Source organism: Accipiter gentilis, chromosome Z, assembly GCF_929443795.1.
Source record: "Accipiter gentilis chromosome Z, bAccGen1.1, whole genome shotgun sequence".
In the NCBI taxonomy this organism is placed as follows: Eukaryota; Metazoa; Chordata; class Aves; order Accipitriformes; family Accipitridae; genus Astur; species Astur gentilis.
The window spans coordinates 76320845-76342655 of record NC_064919.1 but is presented as its reverse complement, the minus strand read 5'-3'; the positions used below and the strand labels follow the sequence as shown (position 1 = coordinate 76342655).

Here is a 21811-nt window from a genome sequence, read left to right as displayed (position 1 = left end):
TAGCTGAAGTATATTTACAGACAAAATTGACTTTACTGTGCAAACTGCTCTCTAAATTATTTAAACTCCTTTTCCTTTGTTTTTCTGTCACTTTGGAGAAGAGACCAATAGCAACATTTAATGATTCACTAGATAGAGCTGAGATGATAATACATCTTCTGTGAATCTGTGTCAGCTACCCAATGTATTCAGCTCATCTCATACACAAATAGCAACACATTGCATCAAAACAAGCCTTCTTGATCTTTCAATGTTGTAATGCTGTTCCACAGGCCAGAAAAAAATACCAGTTCCAAAAAAGAAGTTTCCTCAGATAAACATCTATTGGGTTGTTTCTTTTTTTACTTGGTTTCAAAAAGAAGAAACCCAGCAAAGGTGGAGAAGCGTTGATGGTCCCCATGGAGGGCTCCATTTCCCATTCGCAGCCAAACTTCATCTCCCTTGGCAAGTTTTAGCACTGCACTGTTTCCTGAAGTGTCTGCTTTCCCTTTTGATTCATAGCTAGGGATGAATATTTTAACAAGTCAGCTTTTTGTTTCTCAACAATGATTAAACAAACAACTTGAACAAAAAAGAATCCAAGAAAGAACATTGTTATCCTGCACAAAAACTTCCTTGAAAGGCTTGCCAACATTTTTTCAGCTTTATGAGGAAATTTTGGCATCGTTCTGCATTTGATCTCCTGGTCAAATTTTGCACCTTACTTAACTGCATCATTTCATTCCTTTCTGAAATCCTGGAAGTTTAACTTGACATATTTTTTTCCAGGGCATAGGAACAAATTCGTTGTTTAAAATAAAGCTCTGCTTGTTCATCACAACAAGATTTCCTGTGATACTCTTTTTCCCTTGGATTCATTCCAGCTAATTTTAAATGCCTCCAGGTCAGGAGTCTCACGTGAGCTGAGCCCCTGTGCTGCTGGCACAGCAGGTGGGCAGAGAAAGGCAGCTCACTCCATCCTGAGGCCTTTCATTGGAACGTAGATACATTTGATGTGGGCTAACCTGCTGGCTTTGCATGAGTGTTGGTTCCCTTTCTTCCACCTGTTGCCTTTTCTGACATCAATGCTGCAAGGGAAAAAAGTTGAGTACTTTTTCTTTTGCAGGAAAGATCTCCTGGGGATGAAGTACCCTTTGGTGGTGCTTCAGGTGCGGGCTGTTGAAGAAACCTGGACACCTTAAATGAACCTGCTACCATCTAACTGCCTAAAAGCCAGTGTGATCAATCTAAGCTTTTGTGTCTGCTTATTCACACTCATGAGACAAGCTTGGTTTTGGCATCACACCCCTGCTTGGCACTAAAGAAATAATATTTTTTTTCAAATATGTATTTTTTTCAGATATCCATTTGGCTACAAGCTCCTTGACCTGGTCCTTATAGAATTTGATAAGCTGGAAGTGGATCCTATTCTTGATGATCCTCCAGCTAACATAAAGAATTCAGAAACTGTTTATTCAAAGTGTGCTAATGATAACAAAGCCAGTAAATGGAGTGCCTTTGCTTCTTACTCATCCTTACTACTGCAGTTTAAATGCTTTCCACCTTTAAAGTAAATTGCTCTCCCCTAATCTTTAACAAGACTGTAACTAGTTGCTGAACACTTCATTATGCCCTTTCTCTGACAGGCAAAATGAGGATGAAGATATATTTTAACAGAATGACAGCATGTTACCGCTGGACTCCAACCTTGACTTGCAGTGCTAATTTGTTTCCCCTGAGCTTTGAGGAACTTGTGATCAAGGGTGAATTTTAGGTCCGGGATCTGTGAGAGGTATGATCCAAATTTGCAAGTTGAGGAGGGCAAAATACAATAGTTTTTCTTTGTTGGTTATTTTACCCTACAGAATTTCTTGAAAAAAATGAACAATTTCATGTTTCTTGAAATGTGAGCAAGGTACCGCATCTGTGCAAACATGGCTCTTGCGTTAAAATGTCCTGGCCCTTCACTTACCTATATAAGCTGAAAACTGTATTACCATTATGCATCAGGTACACGTACACTTCCTCCACATCTTCATGTTTCATCATATTGAAGGTGAAGAAATACACCCCTGAAAAGATTACCAAATACAATGTGTTTTCTTCATAGAGGGAGGTAACATGCTACAAACTTGTGCTTCTTGCTTAGAAAAAAAAACCAGCTGAAGCCAAAATTACCTTCCAGTTGTCAGTGGGTATTTTGCGTCTGCTTATAGTGTGTGAAAATATAATTCATTTTTATTCTTCATATGGCAGGGGTTCAGCCACATCCTGTTCCAGAGAAATGACTGTGTTTGAACATGGCAGGACCGCTCATCCCTTCCTTCTCACTGAAAGGTAAATTTCCCAGAGGCTGAGTCTAGTGGCCCCTCTCTCACCTCTTTTTCCTTACCATCTTGCTCCTGTCCTCTCCCAAAAGGGCAGCCTCCAGGCCAGCCAGGGCTCAGCCTTAGAGACTGTCAGACAGACAGCATGTTGCCCAGGCCAGGCAGGGCATGAGTGGTTTTAGCATCACCCACTGCTGCTCACTTGTCAGTACCACATACTGAACAATGCAGGCATGGCCACTGGTTTCTCTTCTTGCACAACACACCCTTACCATCACCCTTTTTCTTTCTAGCTCGTTCTCTGCCTGAAAAGTGCCAACAATGTTGTCAGTGCAACCATGTTATGTGTCATGAGCTCTACAACACTCCCCTAGCTGGGAAGACAAGCTCCTCATTTCTGAACAGTACGTCTGTAGCATTGACCCTGCAATGGGAGCTTGGAGTTTGCATCAAAGTTGTTAAATCATTGTGGGTCAAAGTATTTTGACATCCACATCTACATTAACCTCAAAAGGAAACAGCTGTGAGGACATGCACCGCTGTCAGTAAGATGTGCTACAGCAAACTTGGAGGGCCTGACTTTTATTCAATCTAATGTCATTTCCCATAGCAGTGAGTAAATTAATGGTGGGGTGAGAAAGGCCAAGTGAAGGAAGGTGGTTTCAGGCTTTGCTTAGACATGGTTTTGGTTATGGTCCTGCCTCCCCCATCTCCTATTGTTCTTCTGGGGCCACAGCTGGTAAGATGGGGGATTGATGCAGTGGAGAAATAACTCAGGAAAAAATGTAATGCCTCATTTCCAGCCACACATCTGTTGCAGGCCAGCTCATGCCTGAACAGGCATAAGAGAAGATGTGGATGAAGAGAGTGACTGGAGGCAGGAGGTGGACGAGGCAACTGTGAAGCTGCTGATGCTGCAACATGAAGGCCATGGTTATCTCATCACAGTGGCTGAAGGGCTAAAGGTCTCAAAGCAGATGGTCTTGCTCCCTCCCCAGCTCTGGCCATGCCTCTTCCTCCTGCCTTTGTCCCAGCACTAGTCTCACTGGCTGGCAAGCCCTCTCTTGGCTTGCTTAGTTTCCAGTCTCGTTTTTCCTGAAAGTAGGTAGCAAGAGCTATGCAGACTGAGTCTCATCAGTGCCTTGTGCACAGCCAGTTAACTAGTTTCTCATCATTATTGACCACACTTCTCCCTGTAGCTCCAAGAATTGCATTATTTGGTTTTGCAAAGACTCACCATTAACTGGAGCACCAAATCTCCCAGTCATGACATCAAAAAAATTCCCAACGTTGGTTTCAACACTGCTGAAGATGATCCCACTGTTCTGGTTGCTGAAGTGAGTAGCCATGGAAGCCATGAATGCGACCTGCAAAAATGCAGTTCTTATTCAGGCAGTCGTTCATGAAATGCACATGTGTAGAGGAATTAGCTACAGAATTTTTTCATGTATTTGCGGTCTGTTTATTTTCCTGCCAGAGATGTTCTTCTAGGGCCTGCTCCAAGGCCATTAAACTCCAGTAACAAACTCCCATTGAATGAAACTGGAAGAGGACTAGGTTTCTTACATTCAATTGGACTATTCATGACTGTAAAAGTAAGTGTATGGGCAAGTGTTTGCAGGTCAGGACCTTCGTTTGAGATTTTATTTACTTCTAAGTCTCTCTAGAATGATGCAACAGAAAACTGGCATTGAAATAGATGGTGTTTCCAACAAAAGTGATTTAATTAGTTTTTATATATTCCCCAGTGCATTTGGACTAGATATTGCTTTTAACTGAATGTGTGGAATAAATAATGATTGGTAAAATCCATATACATTAGTGTTTCTTACTAACTACCTTCAGAGATAAATTAAACATTTTTATTAGAAATCCTCTATAAGTGCAGTTGCTGGGACTCAACATTCAGTGCTTTTTCTCTCTTACTAGTTGCCCTGTACCCTCAATGACGACAACAGAGAGTGGTGGAGACCAAAAGAGGGAACTAAGAAAGTGAAAACTGTGCTTCAGCTTCATGGTATACTTCTTGCAATGAGATGTATTGTCTGTGGAAAATGTTTCATAGAAAAGTGCAAAACCTCCCACATTGGACAATTCAATTACCCTCATCAAGATACCAGGGAAAACCCCTGCCAACTTGCATGGGCAGGGAGGGAGGTTATCTCTTCAGTGAGTCTGTGATCCCCCATCTCTGTCAGTAAAAGGGCTACAGGCAGAATTGCTGCACCTGGATGCCAGAAGGTCATACAGTGACTTGACATTTTATCTCTCTCTCTTAACTTCTTAGATGAGAAGGGTTCAATTACAGTTGTTACTGCCCCTCACAAAAAATGACATTTTCCATGAGATTCCAGCTATACTGGTATTAAAAAAAAACACCTCAAACGTCTTTTGATTTCAGATCCAAATGTGAACAAAACCAAAACAGGCAAAATCAAATGCAAGTCTGGATCCAACAATGGAAATCATTAGCCATCTGCTCAGAAATTTGAGGAGCTCCAGATGTGAGCTGAAAGCTTGGACTGATTTTCCTTATCCCTGCATGAATGCATTTTCTATGACGGCAAATTGTTAACTTCTTGCTTCTCAGCCAGGATCACATCAAAGTTCATCATGTGTTAAAGGAAAGCAGCTGCAATGGCAGCTTGATGGAATTTATTGCTTTTTGTCTAGATTCCATTTCACATTCTCTTTGACCCCATGCTACTTCTCTTGGGCTGATCAAGATGTCCTTTCTCTCTAGGTCTCATTTTGAAATAGCAGGTCAACATGGACATACCAAGTCTTTCAAAATAATCCTGTACTTAAACCATTATTGGATTCAAAAGTGTTTTCTCCTCCACCTGTCCCTGCTCTAAAATTCTTAAGCGTGATATTAACAAGAAATGATATGCTATACTGTGTAAAGAATTTTTAAACATGTGTTAAAAACAGTGATGGAATTTTACTTGGAAACAGGTGAGCTTTTGTTATTCAACCTCTTTCATTATTCAGTTTTTAATTACATTACTGCCACTATCTTTACGTAAGAAAAAAATGCTGATAGCTCATTTTAAAATTGCAAAAGGATTTATGTTGAATGTAATTACAACAAATAAATTTTTAAGATATTCAGCTATAGTGTTAATTCCAGTTATTTAAGAATACTAAAATAATTCTACTTTATTAAAAAAGTCCAGTAATTTTAGAAACTATTTTCATTGTGAATTTTATTCTGTGCAATTACCCCATCTTCATGCAACTTAGAGTGGAGAATTCAACCATACACAATGCCAAGAAATACAAAGCCATTTTCCCACACTGTACACATTGGTTGTACTGTTGATTTTGCTGTTAATTTGCATATCTTTTACAGGGATATAAAACATATATGAATGACTGTTGTTGGGAAACAGTATCCTTCAGTTAAAAGGTGTAGATCCGTAAATAGACCAGAACTTCAGTTTTCCCCATAGTCAGAGTGTTTGGAAGTGGGATTTCTTTTTGTGCATGTTTGCTATATCCCACTTTGTCCCTTCAGTGGCGAACTTGGTTTGGGGGGTACAAATCAGATCAAGACTAAGACACTTCCATTGAAGTGTGTCTGTGTGAGCGAGGATGCAAACTCACTTATAGCTTCTGGAGATCTATATACTCTGTGGTATGTGAAGTCCCATTTGCCCAAAAGCAGCAGTGACTGTCAGATTAAGCTGAGTTGCTCTTCTAGATCCTCAGTAATTCTAATAGGAGCTCAGACGCTTCCCTCACATGTAGGTTCTCTGAAGCTGAATCTGACGGCAATCCCTGGCCCATGCAAAATGCACCTTGTACCATTTGACATGCTTTAGGATTCTGCCGCACGCGACTGGCTGATATGACCTACAGAAGCCCCTTCCACAGTGGCAGCTGGAGACCAGGAGGGATACATCTTGCCATGCATCTAAATCTTGCCTTCAACATCTTAGCTGCACTACATCATATAGTTAAGTCTTCCTGCTATTGCAGATGAACTGCTCATATATTGCTACACTGCAGTATACAGTGTGGAAATTCTTAAATCCCCTTTGCAACAGCAACCAAGGGTCTTAGTTACCCAAGTCCCATTTACTTTCAGTTGCGTTAAGAACAGGACTACACCACGTCTTTGCTGTACTGCAGGTATATAGATATACATACATAAGCTCTCTGCCACCTGGCAGATTCCTGGGACATGAAGAAGCTTTAATCCAAAAGCTATGAGTCTATACCCACAGAGTGTTGAGCCCAAATAAATATATCCCATCCCTCAGCAGAGCTTGTAAGCTCAGGCTTGAACCCATGTTTTAATGCTTATCTGGCTTTTGGGTAGTTCATTCATAGGCAGAACCTACATGCTTCTCAACTTATTTAAGGTACTTAGACATATAAAACCACAAATAGCTACTGAGGGCTATTTTTCAAAACCAGAGGACTTCTGGCTGCACTCAGAGGTTTTGACCCAATACTTTAGGAAGTTGCATACATATGCTTCTGAGAATCTTACAAAGCCTGACTAACTTGAGAAGCATGGGCCTGAGTGATTCCTTTACTCTTTTCATATGCCATATGAAGCACAGTTATGTATGTGATACAGCTTGATAGAGAAATGATAGTCCCCGCTATTCTCCTTTAATGACCCAGATACTGGCTTTCTGCCCTAAAAGGGAACCATTTATGTTTCTTCCTGTCCATTTCTCAGCTGGATTCTTACTCTAAGGAAAGACTAAGCCCTGATGTCTTTCTTTTCCAGGAAGATCTGGCAGAACACATTTGTTAGTCATGATGAGCTATATACGTCTCTCACTGTATTAATTTACAGGGGGATTTACTTCTTAAGTATCTTACAGTAGTTAGGTGCTATTTTTTAGAGAAGAAAACCATAACTTGAGAAATGCTGCAGCCAACACAAGCCAGAGATTTTGTACCTGAAGTTCTGGGGGAATCCCAGGGTAACCCTTCTCGCCTTTGGGTCCATGATGGCCACGCTCTCCCCTCGGTCCCATATCTCCTTTGTCTCCTTTCTCACCTTTGGCTCCTTCCTGGCCAGTTGCTCCATTATTTCCATTGTTTCCATGATTTCCTTAAAGGAAACAGAGCATTATGTTTAACTTAAATAATTTCATATAATATATTTTAACAGGTGACTATGACAGGGTCCTTTTCCACCAGTTTGCAACACATGGACTTTTCAGTACCATAAAGCCCAGATTGAGCTGTGATGGATAAGAAACAGCTGTGTGGTTAAGCTGAAGGTGGAGGTTTTGAGGAGCAAGTTTCCAGAAGGATTCAGATTGATGTTTAAGAGTTAACCCTTATGCTATCTTGGTGTTGCCATATAAACTGCTGATGTCTCAAGTCATTGCATTGTTGGGGAAATGTGCAAGGGACAAGACCTCAGCGATTGTGAGGCTCAAGGAATGTGAAAGCCCCTGCCTATTGACACGTACCAGGTAGCCTGCATAAGCACTCATGCTTTTCCTTTTGTGTAAAAACTTATTTCTTCATAATTTAAGCTAATTAGGATAGGCTAAGATACTTTTGATTAATGCTTTGCTATCTTTAAAGCACGTCTACACAAATTAAGAATGGCTGTAGCCTTAAACTAGCTAAACGACCTATCTGTACCAAAACCTGGAAAGTGTGCATTCTCAGGCTGCTGGTTAGCTTGAAGGGGTTGATTGTTTGCATGTTCCTAGATTTAAGGAAAGACAAAATTTTTATAATGATGGCTTCTTGTAAAAAGGCTCATTATAAAAACACATTCCTGCATCTGCAGTGTTACTTACTTCCTGATGTTTGCTGAGGAAATTACTGAGCAAACGTCTATGCGACTGACAAAATTTTAAAGTTGGCTAGAATAACTGAGCAATTATTATTCCTATTTGAAACAAGAGCCTGACCTTTCAACTAATTACTCAGGGGATTAATTAGTGTCATCATTGTTCTAATTCTACCTGAATTGAAATTGGATTCTTTGCCACTCTGCTTGTTCTCTGTTTAGTCACTCTGGTTACGAATTTACAGGAAGAATGGTGGTGTTTGAGATCAAATCTAGTGATTAAGTGATTCTTCAGAGTTTTTGTATTGAGGAAAAAATTTACTTCAAAAAAGGAAGCTAAATGGTGGAAGAAACTAAGCATTCTTTGGATAGAGAAATCAATAACTTAAAAATAACAAGAATGACCCTTCATGTAAAGCCAGAGCTACTTCTGTACCAGTTCAGAACAGAAGTCTGCAAGCGACATTTGATGCAATCAAGGGAAAAGCAGTTGTTGTCATTCCCCTTATGGGCACGATATGAAACACAGCGATGAAGGAGACAGAGAAATTCCAGGCTGCAGAAGGTTGCTGTCAGCTATACGTTTGTGGCATTCCGTGGTGACAAGAAAGTGTGACTGCGATACATCCTCACATGAGGAAGGGGCAAAGCTGGAACTGGGCTGTGCCCCAGTATGTCCACTGCAGCCTTGAAAGAGTGGGTCTAATACAAAATTGTGTCCTGCTTCTAAGAAGCCAACAATTTATTAATACGTAATGCAATCTTTCTGCACAAGAGGTCTCATCATTAGATTTTTCTTACTTGTATAATGGTCAATGATATTTCTATAAAGGGTTGATGCATGAATAGCTCACAGCAGCCTAATACCAAATATGCCTGTGACCTTATTTTTCCTAATACCCAAAATATGGCAAAGTAACAATTTATTTCAGTATTTTGCCAACTGAAGCTAGTTCTTGAAACATTGCATTCACTCAGATTTAACTTCCTAACAGTCAGATTTAACTGTTACTGTAAACTGTTTCTACCAAAAATCACTACATTAATTTTTTCTGTGTATGGTTACATCAGGTCTGTTACTGTCAATACATTTGTGAGGCAGATGAATTATGAAGTTGCATTTTTATTGTGATAACAGAAGATGTAAGCTTTTGAAGATGAGATAAATCTGTCGCTCAGTGACATGTTCATTTACATCATACGTCTGCTTTAGGAAAGGTAATTTTCAAATCCCTGAAGGTACCTGCTGTAACAAACTTACACCAACATGCACCTAACTATCTTTTTCTCTTCTCTAGGCTCTTCTTTCTCCATACCAATTATCAGATCAAAGCATACCCTTTTCCTGTGTATCCTGTTCTTCTGTATGCATTTTTAATGGGAAAAAAAAGTACTTTTTATTAGAGAAGAACAGAAGAAAGAAGGAAAAGAAGACATTTCTATGAGAGAATAAAAGCATATGTGTGTCTGTAAAATACTGGCTAGCAGTGTACTAGATGAAAAAAGCTCCTGAATACAGTACACAATAGCATAGCTGGATATTCAAAAGTGATCCAAATAATCAACTTCAGGGAGCAAGTTCTTCCAACTTAGTGGAAGCTTCATGCTGCTTCAAGAAGAGAGACCAATTTGCTCTAGAAATGTAATAAGATTACTTTCAGTATGAATTTGTGAAAGCTAAACTTTAATAACAAAAGGGGTTTCAGTGGAAAAGACTTTAGAGTCTAATTGAAAATCTCTCTCAGAAATTATAGAGAAACTTATTCCTGAATCTGTCCCCAAATACTGATGTTTTGACCATTCCCTGATATTTCATAGAAGAGCCTGTGATTTATAGCCTGTAACTAGAATAATAAAAAAATGAATTAAACTTTGTCTTTACCTGGCATCCCAGGGGGCCCAGGAGGTCCTGGGGGCCCTTGGTAGAGTCGAAGTCCAAAGTCACCACGGCAGCAGGAGCTACAGTCTGGATTCTGTGGTCCGGTTTGTGGGGGCTAAGTGCACAAAAGTAAGCTTTAAATAGCTCATTCATGGAGGGCATCGATCATATGCATGTCAGTTACAGGGTCTTCATTATATTTTCTCTGTTTATATATTTGGTAAGTTTTCAAAACACTTCTTATCTGGGCTGAAATCTCCCCTATTTGGGTTGTCCCTGAAGATGTAATTTCTGGAAGATTTAAGGAAATACCTCTTCAAGTGTTCTAAGACCTATATGAATATTAAAAAAACAACTTGTCCTGTCAAATAATGAGGATTTTGAAAGTAAAACAATACCAAGTAATGAAAGTTAGATTAATATTTCAGTTAGGTTCTTATCCTGCTTTGCACTAATTCCACATTTCAGCTGACCTTTGTTGACAAACGAGCCTATGTACAACTAGTGGTAGGATGCAAGGGACTTCATCTGACATTCAGCAATTAACTATCCTCTACTAAACGTAAAGAAAACTGTGTTGGACTACCCAAAGAAGAGTTAAAAAATGTCTGTGCAGCATATTCCTCTTCATGGCCCCAGACTGGCATATTTACAGGCCACTAAATTTGGGACAACCTAAAAAAAGTGGCAAGATACATGACAAAAATTTGAAGTGATCAAAACACCTGGTGTTAGGGGCATTTGATTATTTGTTGTTGTGGGTGTGTAACTATGAAAACCTTTTTATATGCTGAAAATAATATAGCAGCATAAATAAACTAATGACTTTATTATACACAGCTCAGCAACTGTAATAATAGTTTGATAATATCTTTGCTTCAGGGCTTTTCTTTCCCACATTATTGTAATTATACTAATGGCGTCTCATTCAATCCTGGCTGGATTTCGTAACTAGGCTTTTGCATTGATCTTGTGGTCACAAATTGTCCAATGGGTCAGCTGAGGTAGAGGTCCAGGATTTGATTTTATTTCTCTACCTCCTTCTTATTTCTCCCTCTTTATTTCTTTTTCCTTACAATTCTTTGCTATTATCCTGAGGTGCAAACCTGCAGTTCTTAAATTCTGGTGGGCGATAGTTACACCAATCCAACTACTACTTTTCTCTAATCATTCCACTATTTGTTTTCCTTTCCTTTCTTTCCACTCATCTTTATCATCCTCAAATTACTTGCCTAATGCAGACCTGTTGGTTTAACAGCAGAAAACTAGCTCTGGTTGGGATGGGAGCTGCCAAATGAACATATAGGCGTGCTGTATTCCTGTCATCAAGGTCATCAGCTGGCTTCATCTGAAACACTAAAGATTTCTGCCTGTGTTTTGAACAATACCAAGTCTCCAATCTACCGATACCTACATCCCTAAAATCCATTAATTTCAAGAGGCTTGGGAGTTTATGTTTATGGATACAGAAAACCCCTTCATGCCACCAAAATAGTGCAATGCCTCTGATGGGACAGACACTTGCCCTCTCCAGCTGGAACCACCGATGCTGGAGCTACCATGGGAACACAGGCTGACCTGACAGCTCAGCAACTATGCTTCATATTCAAAGAGTTACGGAAATGTTAAGACTTGCCAATGGGCAGAGAGGCTTCATATTTATGGGGTTTTGGTCAATACTGTGCTTTTCACCTTAATTCTGGGTAAGGTCTATACTTTATGAGAAAAATGAGTTCTGCCTGTTGGACTGTCTGTTCCTGGAAAACCTGTCTGTATCTTTCGTGCTGTTTTGTCTCTCCCAGTTGTTAGGAAGAACATAAATGACAATCACCAGACACGCTCTTTAAAGCTTTCCTAATATGAGAGAAGAAGTAGCCCTGCTTTCAGCTCATTTTCAGTCCTTGAAGGGGAGACAAGTACAAGAGGACTGGAATTGCACGAGCATTTTGCACCACCTGAAATGCTAATGTTGAGTGTTGCACTGAGATTAAAATCTCCAGCTCTTTCTTGATAGTGGTTGATATTCATGTTAAATGAGAAGACAAACTATATACACACCTGCCAAGAGAAAAGAGGTCATATCAGCCTAGTTATGTGCAAAAACTTAGAACTCTGGATTGTAGGTAAGAGAAGGCACGAATAGAGCAAACTAGACTGCATGTTTTTTTACCCAATGCACTGAAATCCTGAACGACATTATTAGCGAACCTGCTATGTTATCATAAAATAGATACTAGTGCTGGTCATAACCAAATACTATTTGGCATTACCTCTCGAAAAGCTCAGCAGGTTATTAAATGTGAAATGAGGCAAGCCCTGCCAACCTAGTTGTATGAGAACAGTTCCACTGACTTAAAAATAACTACTTATGCAAGTCATAAAGTAGTATTGACTTATTATCTTTACTGATCCTTTGACTAGGAGGAAAAAAATGTTCACAGTCAGCTGCCAAGAACAATGAATATTCAGGATAGTCTTTTAATCTGTAAAAACAGAGAACTTCATGAAGAGTACATTTAAAGGAAAAACCTGTTCCTGAAGTAAAATTACACTCAAATGGGACAAAGAGATTAATTACAACCTACTTGCCAAAGGTGTCCTATGCAGCCACTTGCACATAGATTTTATCACACAATTAATCTTTGGCATTGATCTCAGAACATGACTATGATTTAGGAGTTTGTGAAATGCATCTGCCACATTGATATCCTAATACAGATAGAAAACTGGAAATATTTCTGAGGCTATTTGCTGAATTTCTATGATTTAGTATATAGGAGGCAGTTCTAAGCAGCAGATGGTCTACAAAATTCCCTTAACTTAAAGCTGTGAACGAACCATAAGTGGAGACCCAGCTCTTTTTCACTTCCTGATTAATTTTATGTGTTTCTGTTTTATTGTCTAAGACAATGCAGAAGATGAGTAATGTACATCCACCATTCTTGGCTCCTGTTCTGAATGCAAAATAGCATGTCTCTGTGGCCACTGAGGCCCTCCATGTCCCTTCTCTGGCAAAGAATTAAACAAACCAAAATTGCCAAAATTCAGGGTAAAACACCAGTAGGTTGAGGGGTAACTGAAGGTTTTCAAAGAGCAACCTGAAAAGGAAAAATGTGGCTGGTATGGCTCTCCCCAGTCACTACGAGTTCTTGTGCTTGAGAAATGCACATTATATTTTATGTAAGTTACCAGCAGTATGGAAACTGGCCTTGTACCCAATGCAGCAAAGACAAATGCTATTGTCTCTGTTCCACAACAGGGAATGCGATCATTAAAACTCTTTAGCAAGAGGGTGAAATTCTGCAGCCAGAGCTAAGATAACAAAGAAGGTAGGGACTTTGGGTTGAAACAGCTTTCAGATAGCTCAAGGGGAAGAGAGGAGTTTGACATGAATTAAAACATGTCTGTGCCACCTTTGTTCCTCCTCTGCCTGGAAATCCCTGGAGTCTGGAGATGGAAAAATACCTATTGCGTCAGCCACTCTGTGATGGATTATCCCTGTCATGCATCTGCTAGTTTTCCATTTCATTTCGGTAAGCCAAAAGTTGCATCATTTCCCCAGCAAAGATTGCTTCTTAGAGAGGGTCTGGCAGGTAAACGACTGCCATCAGCTGCGCTCGCCAGGCTCAGTTTTAATGTCACAGCCTCTTCCCCCCAGCAGGCAACTCCAAATATGTTGCATTAAACTCTGATGAAAGACACATGCACCCCAAACACAGTGACACTTTCTGCAAGGGAGAGTTTGACCCCTCAAAAGTTGTAATTTTGTATTAAATCTGGTATTATCTGAAGTTATGTTAAGTTAAAGGGGAATCTTATTTAAGTACCAATAATACATGGTCTGTAGTATGCAGCTGCACAATTCTCTTTGCAGTAAAGAGGTACACACAAACTAGCTGGCTCATTGGACTATATGCCTGATGGTTTACACTGTTTACATACTGCAAGTGCAATTTAACATACTTACAGTTAAATATCTATTTTGCTGAGTGCACTGGAGGAACATATAACTCCTGCCCAAGAAATACGAAATGCAAAGCACTATAAAATTTAAATACAGGGACTATAGTGGTGTATTAAACCTATTCCCATACTTCAATGTGTTTCAGTTCTTCAAGCCTAGGACAGCATTAAAATTAAATCTCCTCTGCTTATCATGTAGGTTATTATTCAGCACTTGTCTGCGTGTCCATGATTTTTGGAATCCAAAATACCATAGTTTGATCTGAAAGAGTTTTAAAAAACAAATGATCAAAGGTGAACTCAAACATTTGTATCAGCAATAGGAACAAAACACTGACGTTCCTGTTGTTTCTAAAAAACATCAATCAAGAAACACTTCATTTGAGTGGAATTTTGTTTTGCCTCGTGCTAGAAAAAGCTTCATCTTCTGCCCTACAAATTCTTCCTTTTAAATTTGGACTGCAATATTTTATGTATAATCAAATTATGCCATTTTCCCTTTGCTGTGAATTAATGACTATAATATTTAAAATGCCATTTAAAAGGCATAAAAGATTCCCAGGTTAAAATGCAGATGCTACAGATGATTTAGAGTTTCATTCTGAGTCTTTTTTCCTCTGAAACTGTCAAGTTGATATATATTATTAAATCAGCTCATTACATTAGCATCTGTTTTTTTCAAGTTATTCCTTATAATAAATTTTTTTGAACACTCACCATTTCATTATGTTTGTCTCAAGCTCAAAAAATATACTTTATAGACATAATTTTCAGGTAAAGCTATTCTCTGCTAATTGAATCTTTCCAAATACCTCTATAAATTCTGTAATCTTCCTTCACATCCAAATGAGTTAACAGAATCTAAAATTTTAATATATTAAATAAGTAATACCTTGAAATAATTAAGAGACTTTATATTAGAATATACGATTGCACAGGATCAGAGTTTCAGCAAAACAAAGGGCTGCTGTCTATGTTGAAACCATTGTCCCCAGCCACTGCTGGTTCTGCCAGCTCATTAAAAGATCCTATAAAGCAACCCAGCAGGATACAGACCAATACACACCTTTAATAAAAATAATTTCATAAATATATCACTAGTAATCTTAGCAAAAAAAAAATAAATAAATCTCATTAGCTTTAAAGATATCTTTAGAAGATTAATTCAGAGTACCTGGACTCTATCTGAGGTAGTCAGTTCTACATCATCTACCTCTGGTCTCAGGACCTTTTGGTCTGTAGAAGTGCTATTATCAACAGTCCACTCTATAAGTTGACTCCGCTGTTTCAATATTTCCCTGCTTCTGGAACCTTTATGGCCAGTCTGGTGGTGACTTTGCAATACTTTGGCCACTGGTTTATAAGATCTTCTGCTCACCTCCATGTATTCATCTTGACACAGGCAAAATGGAAGAAAAAATAAAGCCAGTAGATGCCAACTGATGAAATCCTTCTCTGCCATGTTATTCAAAATAATTTTTCAGGAGTCCAGCAAATGCCTTGCAGAAGGAGAACCTCTTTGCTGCACCAGGAGTTATGTGGTCCTTTCAGCTTTTCCACTAGTAAGCCTGGCACTGAGACCAGTACCAGGTTTTATACGGTTGTGTGCAATAAATAAAACTAAAAATGCCAAAGTGACAGGATCCTTCATCCAAAATCAGTCATGCTCCTTTAAACAAACCAAGCATTATTCACCACTTCACCACCACAAGGAAAATTGATTTGTATGCTGGAAATGACCACAGCATTTAACGGACTCCCGTGGTTCCTATTTGGGGGCATTAAAAAATGTAGCACCTTTTCTTTGGCATGTTTTTGTTTAAGTGTGAAAAAATGTGATGGAAATGGAGAACATGTGGCTAATGGTTTACGCTCCTTGATTAGACATGGAAAGGCTGTGAATTCACACTCTTAAATGTCTTTTGGACACAGTCACCTTCCTTATTTGCCAGGAAATTCACACACACAACTGCGTCAGCCCAGTCCGAAAAATCCTTCCAAGAGCAATTAGGAAACAAAAGCACAAGAGGAACTTTTGCATATGATCCTGACCCAATGGCTGTTTCTAACTATGCTTTTCATTCACTAAAAGAAAAATATTGAATTTCTGTCTGTTGGCCAACGGTGGAAGGAGACTGGGTAAGTAGCTCTGAAAAACTGGGTTTTTCACAGAGCCCCATTTCTCAGCATTAGGTCAACCTACTCAGCCAGGCAGTATTTTTTCCCTTGAGTTCCCAGTGTTTTCCTAAATGCAACTGCCAAACCAAGTTTTATATCTTCACTGCCAAGTAAATATAAATTTACCAGGGGCTTATTTCAGACTAAAAGAATCAAATTATATATGTATAATAATATCCTTATTATATTTTTTGAACCACCCACTAGTATCCTCTAGAAAGTCACAACTGCAGAATGCAGTTCTGCAAATGCATACACATCCACACGCACACCCAACCTTCCCAAGAGCAAGTATGTCCTTGGCCTGTGAGAAACACTTCACCAGTACATGGCCACAACAACATTACTGAAGGCATCAGTCCCAGGGAATGATCCCTGGCACAGCAATGCGATGGACTGGCTCACACTTAAGTTGCTCAAGGCTGACCACCCTTCTTAGCATTTGGCTGGGGCTCCTCTATGACCTCTGGGGTGCTCTGTGGCCCCAAATTGTCCCGTTCTTTTTCTTTTTTAAATTTTCCCTTTCTGTTCAGTTGCCTGATGAAATGTGAGGGTTGTAGTGCAAGGTGCTACAGTGGACGTTTCTAGAGCATGAGGTTGAGGTTGCATGTCCAACGATGAGAAGTGAGGGAACTGCAAGTGCTGGCGGCCTGTTGGGATAGTGATGAAAGCTTCCTCCATCCAGAAGGTAGTCTCTGAAGCTAATGATCCACAAGTATCACTCAGGCTTAATTTTGAGGGGGTAAATAGTGCACTCCAAAAGACATCCTGGGAACAAACCAGGATGTGACCAGCTGGAAGGCCGAGAGCCACCACTGAAATGAGGTTGTAAGTTATTCAATAACGTAAAAAGCCTTAAGCATACAAGCATGCTACAGCAGCAAAGCATAACACCACAGGCACTGCTAAAGAAGGGAAATGAGTTACATCTCCTAAAATGCCCCAACTTCATTGATTGAAGCTGCAAGGGGCAGCCATTATGTGTCTTCACTCCCTGGTGTATTACTGAGATGGGGACGAGGTATGGAGCACCTGAAGAACCTAAACCTAATCTTAATCCTTGTGAAATCACAGGAAACCCTGGTTTTGACACCAAGTAAGGAGAATAAGGCTCAAGCAGCAAGGATTTTGAAAGGTGCTGTGGCTTTCTTGTCTAAATGGAAGATGAGCCTGGAAGAGAGATCTGTGATGTAAAGGCTGTTCATTTGAACGCTTGTAGATGCTGGAAGGGATGCGCAATTGATGGTTGCTGAATGATGGTGAGAAAGCACTCTCTGTTTTATATTCGGGTCCCCTCTGTGGGAGACAGCAGGGCAAGTCGTGTTGCAGGGGGAGGTGGTGGCTGGAGATGCAGTGGAGAGAGGTGAGCAACGCTCAGTCGGGGTACGTCTGCTGGTGGCACAAGCACAAAGGGTGTCAGCGTTGGCCTGTACGCAGCCACTTGCTTGGTAATTTCCTATTTAACAACCCACGGAGAGGAGTGTGGGGCTCTGCCGTTCTCCCAGAAAGGCAGGGCCAGCCCCCACGGACACGAGCTGGGCCAGTGCAGGGGCAATGCTCGGGGCTACTGGGACCAAAAGAAGCCAAGGGCAGGTCTTCCCTTTTTCCTCTTCTCCGCTGGCCAGGCGTGGCGTAGGAGCAGAGTCCTCGGCTGCTGGAGGCTCAGTGTTGCCACCCTGAAGGCAAATAATGACCCACTGCCTGCAGCACCCCAGTTGTCTCAGCAACAGCCCCAGGAACAGGGGTGGCTCCTGGTTATCTCAGCCCACAGGCTTGCCATACAGAGCTGTGTCTCCTTGCTTCATGCTTTTGTTGTATTTATCTCCGTTATTTTGAAGGTCTAATGGCAGGAGTCTTAATTCAATTTCAGTGAAATCTTGGATTCTCAAGCCAGATGTTCAGGATCATTGAATAACACTTCATAGATCAGCTCTTGAGCGTTGCTTCAGTGTATAAATATTAATTAACTAAACAACCTTGCAGAAGAGGCTCGTTAGCCTATGCTTTATGACTACTGAAAATCCTGGTTTTAAAAAAATGCAAATATTCCAGTTATTTCACTGGGCAAGGAGAGATGGAAAGGAATTTACTGGAGAGTGAAGCAAGATTTCTGAAAACACAGTTCCAGATTTTGGAAGCTGCTGCCGCCACCAAAATGGGGTTTCTTTTTCAAGTAGAGAGGATTTTCTTGGTAGGAAGGGAGTTTGAAAACCCTGGACTCTGTAAAATTGGGAATGACTCAGAGACAAACATTAATTTATCTTGGCACTTAATAATTTGATTCAGCAAGTGCTGGGACAGCACTGATGTTTTCAGCTGCCGTTAGGGCTTTCATGGCTTTCCAAACCCTGTTCCAGGAGCTTCCTGTGGCAAATGTTTCCAACATGAGTAATGAACATCCACAGCACCCATGTCCCAAAGGGAGGAGGAAAAAAAATGAGATTTGGGCTTCAAAGCCCCCATCTATCATTTCATGCAAAAGCTGAAACAAGCATGTTTCTTGGCAGCTATTAGAAAGAGAAAGATTCCCTTCCTCGCTTTCTAATAGAGTCCACCTGGTTCCTACCCATCACTGCTCTGGTGGTTTGGCGCTACACACATTTTTTGATCCAAATTAATAATAAGAGTTTAGACTTTGCTCTTTTATTTTCAGTCTTTTGAACAGAATCTGTTCAAAATCATCTGCAGAAATATTTTCTGCCCATCATTCTCCTCTGTGCCTTCAGCAAGGAGTAGCTGGCCCACAAAATCATCATCTACAGGCAGAAATTTTGGACTCAGAAGTAAAAAGCAATGGAGGGACTGATTCTGATTCTCCATTCTTGATCTCCAAATGGTCAAATACACTTACCCAAATGTGTGAACTGAATCTAAAATAATATCACATCAAAATAGCAGTGCTTTGAATTAACTTTGTACTTAAATAAAACACTGAAAATGCCTCATGTTGAGAAGGACAGATCCTACTGAACTGGAGATGAGAAAAGGACTGACATGAAAGGTTTGGCTTTGCTTTTGGATGTAGGGCTGGCATGCATTGCAGGAGTGCCAACAGAAGATCTAACTCCCTCCCTACCTCTTTGCTGTGTGTTTGCACACCCAGCATCACCCTTCCAGCCTTCCACCAGCTGAGCTCAAGCACAGCTGTAATTACCTTTCCCCCGTTGGTCTCTGGCAGCAGGATATGCCTCTACCTGGTAATCAACAGCTCAAGATGAAGTGAAACACATGGATCTGTTTATGTCAGATAATGAGATATCAGCTAAAATGCAGTAACTGCTGGGTGAAAGCTGCTTCCCACCTTCCCTGCAAGCAAAAACTGTTCTGGGAGAAAGGGGACTCTTATTATTATGTTAGTCATATTGACATTGGGAAAGTGGGTTACTAGTGAGGCTATTATGTAAAACGGCAGGCACTGTCTCAAGACGCAACAAAGCAAAATGATTTTTTTTTTAAAAAATTAAATTTAAAATTAAATTTAAAATTAAATTAAAATTAAAAATTTAAATATTTTTTTTAAAAGCCCGCTGTGGCCCAGGGAGGCTTGTATCCATAATTAACTGTTTACAGTTCCTTCACTTAGAAATAATCTTGTTTGCAGTGATAACTCCTCCATACCGGACACAGACATAATCTGCACCTGCTATTTCACAAGCACTCTCCACTGAGCCACACTGAGAGAGCCAGGCCACAGCTGAAGAGATGAAGGCCACCCAACACTGTGCCACCATGATGATCCAACCACCGCCAAACTGCTGGCCCACTGTAGCTCTCTGGGCTCGTGACTTCCCTGGTACGCTCCCAGCCCAGCTCTTGTTGGGCTGCCTGCTCCCTCGACCTGGCTGGCACTTCCACCACTCCTGCAGCAACGCAGGCACGAAGCCTCCTCCCTCCAGTGCCAATGGAAAACGCTGGGCACTGTGCTGCCCTTCGGGTCGCTGCTGCAATGGACAGAGCCCTCAGTCCTCAACGTGGCTTTGAAGCCTTTTCCCACCTCTGTGCTGACCAGTGTGAACCCACAGGAACAACTGAGGTATTTTCATTGAAGGCTTCTGTGATCTGCTCCTTGTTTCTGCAGGAGTTTTGGTCAGTAACAGGGATTCAGGCAAAAGCCACCACCTTTCTCCCTGAGGGAGCCTCCAGAGATGGGCCACCAAGGGAAAAGCAGATTCATGGGGCCTTCCAAGCATTGTGCACCCAAAAAAGGCTTACAGTCACAGTCTGTGCAATGTCTTCTCCATGGTTAAACATTTTCCTTCTCCTGTAACCCACTGCCACCGAGCTCTGCAGATGGTGACGGTGCAGTGAGTGCTTTGGGCATTTTGTTTATGACACCCAAGCTGTGTGTAGTTTTGCAGCTACACCAGTTTCCCGAGGTATGTAGCAGTGAGGCGTGGTTTGTGTTTTCCTTTACTGGTTACAGGAAGCTATCACTAGCTGTTGGAGGGGGAGACTGGGGCAGACCCAGCTCCATTACATGGCTTCTCCCCTCACCCACAGCAGATGAGTCTCCAGAAGGGTCTGGATCCTCCCTAACTTTGAATTTTCCATCAATCAGGAAATCCTCTTGCCTTGCTTGACACTTGCATTTTCTTTCCAATATAATATGAGAGCTGGGACTGAGGTCCTGGCTTTCCACTGCCCTTCACCACCCCTTGGGCCCCAACAGTTTGCCCAGGGAGGTACCCTGGGGTGATGTGCTCCAGCAACCTTGGACTGCCACTACTATCTCATCCCTCCACTTTGTACAGCCTAAAAACCTTCTTTCCCACCCTCCATATTCCTAAACTAAGGGATCCCCTAAACAAAAGGATCATCAATGGGTGGAAATTCAGGCCTGAGCTCCCAGCTACCAGAAGAGCCACAGTCCAGGTGATCCTCCAAAACAATGCACAGCCTCCACCAGCTCATCTCCACAAACCCTCGCTCCAAAATACGCACTGGAGACACAGACCCCTTCATCCATCAATGCCATTTTCAAAGGTCCGTGACAAACTGCCGGGATCAGACTGTCGACAGTCCCAGACAGGGTCGACAGTCCCAGACAGGATCACCAGGTGGTTTATCCAAGTCTCTTTCAAACTTGCAGAAACAGATTTCACAGTGGTGATAGGGCTCGGTGGTGGAACAAATAATGCAGTGTGATAAGCTTTTTCCAGTCTGCAATGCATCAATTATCCGTCTCTAATTGAACAGCCAGAGCACAGTGACTTCCAAGAAAGCAGGGTGGGGAAAGAACAGACACGGTGCCAAAAAAATAGCCGTGGTCAACATTTTTGTCAGGGATGGATATCCTGGTTTGGATTGAACAAGATCTAACCTGAATCTTTGGCTTCATCTTAAGTCACCTTTTTTCCTCAAGTTTCAAAATGTTTAAATTTATTACTTGAAATGTGCTCTTCTCTGCAATTCCTCTGTTCTGGCCAGGACCAAAAGTGTAACGGCTAAAATACCACAGAAACAACTGCTCATTATTTTAACCACCCAACAAGCAATAAAGAATGTCTTGTGAGAAGTCCTGTTCTGACTGCATCCCCAGCTCAAGCTTTGCACGTGCAGGAGGTGTGGGTAGTTCAGATGAGGTGTGCTGGTTTTGGGTGGGAAGCTGAGACACAGTTTCAGGCCCACCGATACCCAAGACTATTCTTCTGCCCTGCACAATGAAAGGCATGAAGACAGAATGCTCTCAGTGTGCTCTCATATCCAGGA

General features: G+C 41.0%; 1 protein-coding gene across 2 annotated transcripts; it reads right to left on the bottom strand.

Moving 5' to 3' along the window:
* Positions 1-341: 341 nt before the first annotated feature.
* Positions 342-15386, bottom strand: C1QTNF3 (C1q and TNF related 3). 2 transcript variants are annotated; one of them, XM_049795724.1, is made up of 6 exons: positions 15099-15386; positions 9965-10076; positions 7229-7383; positions 3544-3673; positions 1952-2051; positions 342-501 (listed from the first exon to the last, which is right to left on the bottom strand). In XM_049795724.1, exons 1-6 carry the CDS (start codon positions 15384-15386, stop codon positions 342-344), a joined length of 945 nt encoding a protein of 314 aa, XP_049651681.1. The 2 variants fall into 2 exon arrangements, with proteins under 2 accessions (XP_049651681.1, XP_049651682.1); XM_049795725.1 differs by having other exon boundaries at positions 15303-15386.
* Between the last annotated feature and the right edge of the window lie 6425 nt (positions 15387-21811).